The 12,319-nt window shown below is 36.1% G+C and overlaps 2 protein-coding genes across 29 annotated transcripts; both read right to left on the reverse strand.

Annotated features, from left to right (window-relative positions):
* Positions 1–553: 553 nt before the first annotated feature.
* LOC111792624 (uncharacterized) lies at positions 554–6,943 on the reverse strand. 28 transcript variants are annotated; one of them, XR_015420668.1, is made up of 12 exons: positions 6,784–6,943; positions 6,599–6,677; positions 6,144–6,223; positions 5,751–5,817; positions 5,564–5,635; positions 4,681–4,941; positions 4,338–4,596; positions 4,144–4,252; positions 3,133–3,856; positions 2,418–2,511; positions 1,474–1,644; positions 554–997 (listed from the first exon to the last, which is right to left on the reverse strand). XR_015420668.1 is itself a non-coding variant. In XM_087123192.1 (8 exons), exons 1-8 carry the CDS (start codon positions 6,857–6,859, stop codon positions 4,247–4,249), a joined length of 897 nt encoding a protein of 298 aa, XP_086979318.1. In that variant the 5' UTR covers positions 6,860–6,943; the 3' UTR covers positions 3,954–4,246. The 28 variants fall into 28 exon arrangements, 2 of the variants coding, with proteins under 2 accessions (XP_086979318.1, XP_023529917.2); XR_015420669.1 differs by having other exon boundaries at positions 1,474–1,652; XR_015420659.1 differs by having other exon boundaries at positions 1,474–1,999.
* Positions 6,944–7,728: 785 nt separating this feature from the next.
* On the reverse strand, positions 7,729–11,614 carry LOC111792376 (uncharacterized). Its single transcript, XM_023673785.2, has 4 exons — positions 11,228–11,614; positions 11,100–11,153; positions 9,749–9,902; positions 7,729–7,967 (listed from the first exon to the last, which is right to left on the reverse strand). Exons 1-4 carry the CDS (start codon positions 11,546–11,548, stop codon positions 7,936–7,938), a joined length of 561 nt encoding a protein of 186 aa, XP_023529553.2. The 5' UTR covers positions 11,549–11,614; the 3' UTR covers positions 7,729–7,935.
* Positions 11,615–12,319: the final 705 nt, after the last annotated feature.

A 12,319-nucleotide genomic window follows, 5' to 3' on the forward strand; every position in this document is an offset into this window, starting at 1 on the left:
GATATTTAATTTTAAAATAGTAAATTCTATTTAATTTTAGTTTTTTAATTTAGGCTAAATTATACTAAAGCCTCCCTTCATATGTTTTGATTTTTTTTTTTTTTTTAATTTCTACATTATTTGGTAGTTTGTTTCTAGAGAAAATTTCCAAAATTTTATTAAAATCTCCAAGAATTTTTATTTTTTTAAAAAAAAGAATTTTAAAATATTAAAAAAAAAAATTAGAGGTGTACATCCAATTCATAAACTAAAAAATCCATTAATCCGACACAAATCATCAAAATTTGGTTCGGTTAGGGAGCTCACTATACATATATTCAGATGGAGCCAAATTGAAATTAAATTGGTTCAAACCAAAACAACTTTTGAAATTGTGATGATTATTTAAGGGTAGGGTATACGAGATGGTGTAAAATTATTATTAAATATATTGGAAAATTAAAAAAATAATTGTCAAAATTTTCTATTATTGCTAAATTTAAGAGTAAAAAATAAATACATGTAATTGAATAAATGGTTTCTAAGGACCAGAAGGGAAAATATCTGGAAGGAATAAAAACCAAAAATTGATATTTTTATGAATACCTAGATTATTCAAATTAAACAACTACATCCAAACTAATCTTTTTTATAGAATTTTCTTAACTTATTTCTCGAATTATTTCTTGTAAAAATATAGCAATTTACACGAAAAACAATAGGTATGCTCGTAAAGCTGAATAAACCACTTCTCATCCAGCCTCTGTACCAACTAGTCGTAGAGTGGCCTCTTCTATGATAACCCGCGATCGATCTAGTTCGTTAGTACGTACCACTAGCTAAGAGGATTGAGAGGGCTGAAAAGTACGACTTCTGATAAAATCTACCTCATCAAACATCAAAGGAAGGACCTTCAAGAGTTGTCCGCAAGTTTTAATTGATCTTATCACAAAATATCCCCAAAGTCGAGGCTTCCAATAAAATCTATCTCGTCAAAGGAAGGAATTGATCCTGCAACCTTCAAGAATTTTATGCGAAAATTTAAAATCTATATCACAAATTCTCTCTAAAGAAAGAAGTCAAGTCGAGACTGGCCCCTTCAAAAGATGACTCGGTCTCCTAAATCCTCGATTCTTTTCATTAAAAGAAGCTTCCCGTTCGATTATAATTTATTTAACTTAAAAAAACCTCATAAATAAAACTTTTCCCTTAAAAAATAGTAATTGTCAAACTATTTCTATTTTCAATCCAATAAATTAAATAAAGTGAGGTGTAATCTCTGTGCCCCCACATGTGATGAGATCTGAAGAGATTACATTACAATAGCCATATAATAAATATCTTATTTAGCACATGACATCATTGAGTTTGACATCATAATATAACACTAACAACTTATTTCAAATTATGAGTTATCAACCTTCCAAACATAGATTCATCACAGTATGTAATTTTACATAACAAAATCAACAATCAAGTCACATACTCTCATACCTCATTTAATTCTCTCTGACGCTTAATCGACTCGAGAGTTGTAGCATTAGGCTAGCAAATCATTCGAAGAGGATAACGAGACAACGAAAAAGAATCAAACACCTTCCTTTGCTCAAACTTTTGATCCTCTCTCATATGTTGTTTTGCTCAATCACCACCATCATGTTCATCCTGAACACCTAAATCAACTCATTAAAACACACACATACAACACACAAATATTGATGGAGAAAAATGATACTTAACAGATCTCCAACGCATAAGCTTGAGTCAAAGACATTAACTGAAGTGAATGGTTCAAAGCTTACAATGAACAAAAGTCAACCTGTTTAACTTTCTACAAATTTGAACGACCGACTCTCCATTTGATTCATTGAACTCAGTAAAGGTATAAGAATCAAAGATTGAGACATGTGATAATAATTTGGACAATACCCATGATAGATCAGCAGAGCATTGAATAATCAACTCTCCTGTGTAAGTTCATCTTCTACAGGCCTCTAAGTGTGTACAGACATTGGCACTTCTAAATAATGCCCCAAAACATTTCAAAGAGCACTTTAGAACAGAATAATAATGATGATGATGAAGTTAGACATGTAATTTAGTCTCTACATATATTAAAAGATCAAAAAATTGAATTATCAAATATGATGTAATATCAAATCATACGTTATTCAAATACATGGTAACTTATTAACACAAACTTGTTCATTGTAACAGAAGATTAACCTATTAAACATATAGACATTACTAGTTAAGATTAATACATATTAATTCATTAGAATCTAATGATGGTAAGAAATTAATGGGAAACAAACGATGCATATACCATTAATTGGACTAAACCTACCCTACGACAAGATACTCTTAATTTTAAAATCAAACTCAAAACACAAATTGGAAAATCTACCACTCTATGTATGTTACTACCAAATATTTACCAAGAAGGCGAACACAATCAAACTTGTCATTGTTATCTACATATCCAGCTCGCTTGCTACATGGCATATCCATCAGGATCTCAGTGCTTACCTGCTGCAACCAAGCCCCTGAACCACATATCTTAAAAGTCCATTTCTAGGAGAAAAATGAAAAAGAAAAAAAAAAAAAAAAAAGAGAAAAGACTACCACTTCACTAGCAAGAAAATGTCCTACGTAGGGCAAACTGAAGGGAATATATACATATGTGCATGTGTACAGGCATTTGGGAATAAATGAACGATACTTCCCGGAGTGCAGACCAATATTTGCTAATATTTCTCATTTTGTTAGGAGAAAAAACAAAACTTGGACGAATACTCAACAAAATACTGACAATTTTAGTTATATAAGCCTTACTGCCAATTGAGGCATTCAAAATATCACTTTAGAGAACACAGAAAAAGCAATAGACAAAATCAGACGGGCAATATGCCTCAACCCAAAACCAAGTAGATGCAGAAAACAGCAGCATAAACCAAACAAATAGCAATCCGACCAACCCTCACAAAACTGTACACGTGCACTGGCGTTGAATGTTGCAAACTAATGGTAGAATTTTTATTTAATAAATTTTCTTTTAGACGTGAGGTATACAATTTTACATGCAGAACTTTATAAGCAAACATTCAATGCAAGCAATGTCAAAGCAACTGCAAACATCATTGCCAGCCTCACCCCTCAAGGGCAGCAACAGGCCGCTACAGAATCAATCAGTCGAGCCAATGTCTATCGTACATCAATCGAGGTATCTGCTATCAAACACCACAGCAACAATGTGTATCCCAAAAACTACAATAAGTCAGTCAGCACATCAAGCAGCAAGAGATTGATCTAAAAGCTTGGGATAATAACCTGTAAGTTTAAATCCACCCCTTCAAACAATACACAAAACTATAAACTTATGTTTACCATGGCTACTCATGTTCTGATGCGAAGTTCAAACCTGCAGCTAAGTTTTCTTAAACCAGCCTTCGCCATTAATATCAGTACCTCTCAAATGCATCATCAGCCGAGTATAAAAATTGATCAACATAGGTGGGGTCAAACCTATATATCAAAGCCCTCTAGATCTCCTTGCAGGTGAGGCGAAACATTACAAAATTTGGATAGGCCAGATGGATTAATCAGGTCAAATATCAAACCCTAAAGCATAATTGAGTTTCTAAAAACATTTAAACGTGACCATAAACCTTACCGATATATTATCATCCAGTGAATATTAGTAAATACACTGTCCACAGCAACATCATACTGCATAGACAATCATACTGATAAATCAGCAAACTGCTGCAACCAGCATCAAAGTCACGATCACCCATCTATCACATAGAAACAGCATCAACAGCCACAAAATCAACATCCGCCAATCAGGCGCCATTCAATCTTATCCCGAACATAACTATAAAATCCAATAGAGGATTCATGATGAATCAGGATAGCTCAAACATATGAAAAGGAAAAGAAAAACACTGGGAAAAGAAAAGGACACCACAAAATACTCAAAATAAAGTATTACTACATGGTAGAGAACAGAAATAAAGAGGAAGAACATGTCCCAAGCCTAGAACCTATGACTGGAAATAAGGATACAAACTGCAGAGCCAAAAAGGATCAAACAGATACAAGATAGTAGATAAGGCACATTAAGCTCGATATATGATAATGAACATCATAGAAAAGTCCTACCAAAACTAGAACTTATAGTCAACATTTTTAATCGAGTGTCCTCAGAGCATTCACTCCTGCACTGCTCGGTTATGTCCACAGCTCTCCTTGCATCCATCAGTATTCACTTCTGTCAAAATTAAAGCAGGTAAAAACTTTAACTACTTTAATCAAGTCCAGACTAATCATCCAAAATAGCTCATAAAGCAACTTACATCAACATCCGAGTTTTGTGGAGATGGGCTTCGTGAATCAACAGGTTGACCTCGTGGTGAAACACTCCTAGGAGTTGGAGACCTTCCACCATCACCATTTCTTTCAGGACTTTCACCCCTTGGAGATGGACTCCTTCGAGGTGAAAGACTCCTTTGAGGTGAAAGACTCCTTCGTGGTGAAAGACTCCTTCGTGGTGAAAGACTCCTTCGAGGAGACAGACTCCTTCGAGGACTAGGGCTTCGTCTACCAGGAGAAGCACTGTAATATGTAGAAAAAGGGCTGATTAAAAGTATAATTCCACACTTTTCACCAACTGGATAAAAATTGTAATAGCTTTAGAACCTATTAACAGAACGACTACGGCCACGACTTCGGCTATGGCTGCGACTGCGATTTCTACGTTCATCTACATAGCGTCCTCTTCCCCTCCCCTTGGAGTAATCAGGACTAGGCCGCCTGGGACTGATGCTCCTGCTCCGCCTGCGATAGTCTCTTTCCCTCTCTCTTTCTCTCCCCCGCCTATCACGATCACTCCTGTCCAAGCTTCTGCTTCTACTTCTGCTTCTCCTCCTATAGTCCCTATCTCTGTAATCATCCCGATATCTGAAAGTGGGAAATTTTAATTAGTAACTTGAATAAAAGAATAATAAAACTACAAAAAAAAAAAAACAGATAAAAATGGACCTTAACAAGTTAATCCAAGAAAGTACGGAGTTTCAGTTAGTAACTTTCAAGCAAATGGACAAAACCTGGACTTCATGAAAGAAAAGAATTGAACACCGCTACCTAACCCAAGCCATATATAAATTACACTAAGACAATTTCCTTTTAAATCTACCAACATTTTACATTTCCATAATTATGACATCTCATGATAGAATCACATATTATAGCTACCCTAAAAAAGAATGAAGTCATTGGACAAAGCTACATTTTGAATATCATATCTGAGATAGAAGAAACAGGAGTCCAATAAATAGTCCTCTGCACGGACAGTAATCACAATAATCTGAGGTTTCAAAAAGTGTGACTGCACATATTCCTCCGATATCCTATCCCACAAAAGCTTTCACCCTTGAACATCTCAATCTGGGGAAATAATTATTCCACAACAGAAATCTAATGACTGGGCTAGATTCCTCAAGGATAACAAATATTCAATCGTAGTATATAAAATTTCAGCATCTCCAAAGACATTACTAATGGATGTGGAAGAAAAAATTACCGTCTCCGTGGACTACGACTTCTAGACCTGTGTCTTGCCTTTGGAAATGGTTCGCTGATTTTTCCTTTCTGACTAAAAACATATTTTGACATAGAAACAACACCCATTAGTAGCAAAACAAATATATATAAAGTGAAAAGAGCCCAAGCATGAGGGAAGAGAGTAAAAGCACTACTTCATGACTCACATTTTTTCAGCATTTGGACCATATTTAGCAAACTGGACAGTTATCTCTCGTCCATCAACCACAGTGCCTGGAACATAACATAAAATATATACATATTTCAGCTTCCAATTCATATTCAGCAGGTTAACTCCCTAAACCAAACACATTGAACTTGTCCAATGGAGGAGAGTAGAGGCATGACTATAAGTCAACCAGAACTAACAAAGAAGTGAGGGAATCAATTTCAGAACTTCTTGAAATTATAGACCCAAAATGATGAGAATAACGCCCAAAAGATTATCTGCCTTCTATCCTCAAACATCATCCTTGTAGCTTGTGAGTATCTACAAATCACTTCCACTTGGAGAGGACAAGGACAAAATCAAACAACATGAGACAAAGTGGCGGGGGTACCATCTAGCCTGTCCACTGCTTTCTGAGCTTCATCTGCGTACTTGTAACGCACAAATGCAAAACCTCTAGAATCACCAGTCCTAGCCCACAAAACAATATAAGAGACAATCACGAAACAGTCAAAACGAAAATAATCAATTCCCAGTTCCAAAATTTTAAAATAAATAAACAAACAGAAAAATGAAAAATAAAAATAAAAAACCCCATGCAGCATTTAAGCTGAATGAAGAGTACAATTTCATTCACGTGCAAACTGATGTCACAAAAACTAGAAGAATATCAGTGAAAGGAAATCAACTCAATCCTAAACCTCTAAATGTTTAATCTAACAAACACAAAACTCATGCCAGCTATTAAAAATTCTATCATTTCTAACAGAAATCAAACAAATTCCAGAGGATAAAATCACAAAAAAAAAAAGGGGTAATCAATCGCAACAAAGCAGGGAACTATACCTTCGATCTCTGGGGATGAAGATATCGACAACCTTACCATACTTGTGGAAAAGCGGGTAGAGGTCATCAGCAGTGGTGCCTAAAAACAAATAAAATCTCAGTCACAGCTAAGAATCGAGAAACAAAACCAAAAAAACAAAAAAGAAACAAAAAGAATTAAGAAAGAGAGGGAGATTGAAGCATACGGAAGGTGATGTTGAGCACGAGAAGCGAGTAGGTGTCTGTAATATCTGGAGGACCTGACCTTCCAAAATGAGACATTATTGTAGGACGATGAAGATTAGGGTTAGGGTTCCAGAGGACAGAAGAAGAGAGATCCGTCGAGTGAACTATCCGGAAGAGCCGAGGGAGAAGAATATTAATATACAGAGAGGGGCAGATAAGTAAATATCACTATTTCTTAATTGCCCCTCTATTACTCTTTATTTACGTTCTCGTCCTCTTATGTGAACATGGTAATTTCGGGACTTGAATAATGGGGTCTCATTCTTTCATTAGCTTGAGAGGGACTTGGTTTATAAACAAATTGTTCTGTAAGTAAGGTGAAAGATGTTATTCCGTGTACAAAACAAACTTTTGACCCAACTGTAATTATGAACAATTCGTGGATGATCGACTTGTTTGTATTAATTATATCAATAGACACTATTTAATGAATGAAAATTGATTACTTAAAGAGTTTAATTAATTAATTTGATATAATTGGAGCTCATAATTTGGAGAAATCATCTATGAAAATTACAAAGTGGATCATATCAATAGTGTTACCAAAATAAGGCACCTAACGATATCCATATATGTCAACTACATACTATTCAATGTTATTTTAATAACTTAAATTGTAAATAAAATAATCGGTTTATTTGCCTTCCTTAATTTGGTAAACACTATTAAACGAAATGAAATGTGTTTCATAATTTTCATCTTCATTATTTATAACAATCACGAGTTAGTAAACATTCTTATAATTCAACTAAAAACAAACAAAGTGGGGAATTAGAATCTATAATATCTTGGCCGAGACTACATGTTTTAACCCGTTAAACTATGATTAAGTTGGAGTCTTTTTTGTACTCATAAAAGTTGCAAACCGATGTCACTTACAAGCACGATGGTTTACACGAGAGGCGAAAGAAAAAATCTATACTTTCATCATCATCATTCCCTTTGAGTTTTAAAACCGTCATTGCTGAAATCTATCAGTTTATTGATAGAACAAGTTAGAACGACATTTATTTTCGAGTTCAATTCTAAAGTCTACTAATAAGGCAACCAATGTTGAAAATGGGTTGCACCATAAAGCAGTTGCTCTTGAACAATTTATCTTGCATTTTCTATCATGAAACATCTCCTCCTATAGCACCTTGACCTGTAAATAACCAGCATTCACATAAGTCATGGAAACTACAGATATCATCAGAGAATACGTGTAACGACCCTAATTTCAAAAGGGAAATAGAACCGCTACTATATGCATGACGTAATCTTTTTATGCGAAAACATTCGGCCACTACCATATGCATGACGGTCCTAATGAATATTTCCGCATAAAGAAGTTATGTCATGCATGTGGTAGCGACTCTAGGCCAGTAGAAAATTAGGGTCGTTATAATAGATGTGCATGTGTGTTTTGTTCTTCTTCTCTCTTGCAAGACTGAACTCGTTTCTTTGGTCTTCTTTCTATCACTTCTCAAGGAACTATATTTTCTATCTCTTCTGTGCCTAAATTTATAAATGAATAACCCAGCCCTTTGATCATATGGCAATTTTAAACAACAAAAAATCTAGCATTTTAGGACTGGCAAAATATTGATACTACATATAAGCCTTAACATCTAATAATCAAGATTTTAACAAGCATTACGACACTTGCTGAGGATGTAATATAAGAGTAGGAAAGAATTATCATTAGAACCATCTTTTGTATTCAGAACCTAAAAATTAAAGGAACAACAATTGTTAGTGTATTGTTTTTCTTTTACTCGTTATTGCAAGTCTTACAATGATTGAGAACCTAAGCTTAGGGATTGAAGCATCAAAAGTAGCTATACATATATATATATATATATAGAACATTGACTCTGCCTACTTTTAAGGCTTCTTTGTTTTCAGTACAGTGTTGAATTGTTTTGTTTGCTATACCAAGATGGTATGGTCTAATATTTCAAATGCCAAATTTCTAGTGAATGAATGAAAAAAGAAAGAAAGGTAAAAGAGAGAAATCAATGTTGAGGATTGTTGGGAGGGAGACCCAAGTTGGCTAATTAAGGGGAAGATAATGAGTTTATAAGTAAGGAATACTATCTTGGTTAGTATGAGGCCTTTTGGAGAAACCAAAAGCAAAATCATGAGAACTTATGCTTAAAGTGGACAATATCATACGATTGTGGAGGTCCGTGGTTCCTAACATGATATTAGAGTCATCCCTTAACTTAGTCATGTCAGTAGAATCCTCAAATGTCAAACAAAGAAGTTGTGAGCCTCGAAGATGTAGTCAAAAGTGACTCAAGTGTCGAACAATGGGTGTACTTTGTTTGAAGGCTCCAGAGAAGGAGTCGTGCCTCGAATAAGGGGAGGCTGTTCGAGGGCTACATAAGCCAAGCTCTATGGTGTATTTTGTTCGAGGGGAGGATTGTTGGGAGGGAGTCCCACATTAGCTAATTAAACAGAAGATCATGGGTTTATAAGTAAGGAATACTATTTCCATTGATACGAGGCCTTTTGAGGAAACCAAAAGCAAAGACATGAGAGCTTATGCTCAAAGTGGATAATATCGTACCATTGTGGAAGTAAAGACATGAGAGCTTATGCTCAAAGTGGATAATATCGTACCATTGTGGAAGTCCATGGTTCCTAACAATCAATTGAACAATCCAATAATCCTCATGTTCGGAAAGAAATTCAAACATGTAAAATCAATATCCCAAGTAATTCGTGAGCAAGAAAGATGATGGGAAATACAAAATTAGCAAGTTGTCGAAACTATATAACATGTCCTAGACAGCAATATGATTCGTACAATAATCTAGGTAATCCACATTTTCAAATATTATCATTTAAAAATACTCAATATGAAAATCATATATCTTATACTAAGAGCTCAAGTTCAAGAAGTATGGAGGTTGAGTGGTGTGAATTTATGACACTGACCTTGAGCCTTAGAAGAAAAACCACAAGTAGTCAAATGCTTTGCAAGTGCCTCCCCCAGCTCCTCCCGCCAGTTGGGTGTGATTTTTGCTTCAGCTACAAGCCACACGAATGCTGTCTCTGAAGCAAGGTCAACAGTAGCATGCGACACTGGCGGCTGTCCATGATAACAAATGATCAACATTAATCGGGAAAGAAATGAAATTTTCAGTTGTATGTCTAGCTTTAATATCATACTAAAGCGTGCAAAACTCCAATATATTATGTTGTTACGAACTACGACCTTCCACGATGGTATAATATTGTCCACTTTGAGAATAAACTCTCATGGCTTTGTTGTTGGTTTCCCCAAAAGGCCTCATACCAATGGAGATAGTGTTCTTTACTTATAAACTCATGATCTTCCTCTTAATTAGCCGATGTGGGACTCCTCTCCAACAATTCTCAACAATTGTTGAGGATTATTGAAAAGAGTAGTCCCCCACATTGGCTAATTAAGAAGAAGATCATGGGTTTATAAGGAACACTATCTCCATTGGTATGAGGCCTTTTGTGGAAACCAAAAGCAAAACCATGAGAGCTTATGCTCAAAGTGGACAATCATACCATTGTGAAGGTTCGTGATTCCTAACATGGTATCAGAGCCATGTTACAAATGGTACCCTATTGGGCTCATACAATTACAACTTGATTCCGTAATTTCTAACATGGTATCAGAGTTATGCCCTTAACTTAGACATGTCAATAGAATCCTCAAATTTCGAACAAAGAAGTGGTGAGTCTCGGAGGTGTAGTCAAAAGTGACTCAAGTGTCAAACAAATGGTGTACTTTGTTCGAAGGCTCTAGAGAAAGAGAAAGTAGTCAAGCCTCGATTAAGGAGATGTTGTTTGAGGGCTCCATAGGCCTCAAAGGAGACTCTATGGTGTACTTTGTTCGAAGGGAGGATTGTTGGGAGGGAGTCCCACATTGGCTAATTAAGAGTACATCTCCATTGGCACGAGAGCTTTCGGAGAAACCAAAAGCAAAGCGATGAGAGCTTATGTTCAAAGTGGACAATATTATACCATTGTGGAGGTTCGTGATTCCTGATAGATTAGGCCTAAATTCAATTACTCTGTTAGATTATACAAGTCCAACTAGAAACCTGAAACAATTCAATTATATACTGAAAATGCTATTATACCCTGTTCCCATCCCTCTTAAATCTCTGATTCTTAGATATCAATCAAACAATAAACTCGTACAGAGTTCCTACATGCTCAGTTCAATCAGAAACTCAAGTATTTAAGGATAAGCAACGATCACCAAAGAGTAAGTAAACCAGATAAGAAGAAACTATAAGTATATAACCACCTGACTTTCAAGAATCTTCTTGACACTCGTGGAACAGCCCGTGCACATCATCCCCTATTACAAACAGCACAGAATCCATCAAAATTAGCACCAATCGAAAACTGAAAAGGGAGAGAACTATCTCGCACTCCAACATCCAGAACAATCGCATCCGCTGACAGCGTCGCATTATCCTCAGCTTCTCCATCAAGCAATTTCGAGTCGTCATCGCCGCCGCCGCCGCCGTCTCCACGAACACCGTCATTACCATTGCCAGAAGCAGAGATCGGGATGAATTTGGAAGGACGGTGGATGGGCGGAGCAGCAGTACGCAGCGAGAAAGGAGAGGTAACAGAGAAAGGGGAAATGAAGGTGGGGTGGGTGAAATTGGGTCTGGAGAAGCTGAGAGTGATGGTGGGAGAAGTGAAGAGAGGCGCATTGGACGCCATTAAAGAGAGTAAGGAATCCATGGATGAAAGAAATCTGCCCTTATCTGTTGACCCTCTCCCGGGTACCAACGAGAATGGAGAAATGCTTTTAATTCTTAACTAACTTTAAAAAGTTTAAAAATAATCCATGAAGTTTATGAGCTAATGCTACCCGTACCCGACATGCAACATGCAATATCTGTTAGTGGTGGACTTGAGCTATAAAATGTTGGGTGGACTTGAGCTACAAAATGCTAGTAGTTTAATGGATTTGAGCCCAGGTCTCTATAGCCACAACGTGGAATTCTTACCACTAAACTACAACTACCTTAATATTAATATAATATCTGTTAGTGGTGGACTTGAGCTACAAAATACTAGTAGTTCAATGGATTCTTTTGAAAAAGAATAATGTGACTGCTAGGATTTGAGCCCAAGTCTCCACAATCACAACATGAAATTCTCACCACTAACTACAACCACCTTGATATTTATGCAATATCTATTAGCAGTGGACTTGATCTATTACGCTGAGCCCACAAGTCTGGTGGAAAAAGACAAAATACTAGTAGTTCCATGGATTCGTTTGAAAAAGTAATGTGGTTGTTGGGATTCGAGCCAAAGTCTCCACGGCCACAACATGGAATTCTCACCACTAAACTACACCCACCTTAATATTTTTGCAATATCTGTTAGTGTTAGACTTGAACTATTATGCTGGGCCCACAAGACGGTTGTGGGAAAAGCGTTATACTAGTAGTTCAATGGATTCTTTTGAAAAAGTAATGTGGCTGCTGGGATTCGAGCCCAGGT

The sequence above is a fragment of the Cucurbita pepo genome, chromosome 4 (assembly GCF_057944985.1).
Source record: "Cucurbita pepo subsp. pepo isolate OVF chromosome 4, ASM5794498v1, whole genome shotgun sequence".
In the NCBI taxonomy this organism is placed as follows: domain Eukaryota; kingdom Viridiplantae; phylum Streptophyta; class Magnoliopsida; order Cucurbitales; family Cucurbitaceae; genus Cucurbita; species Cucurbita pepo.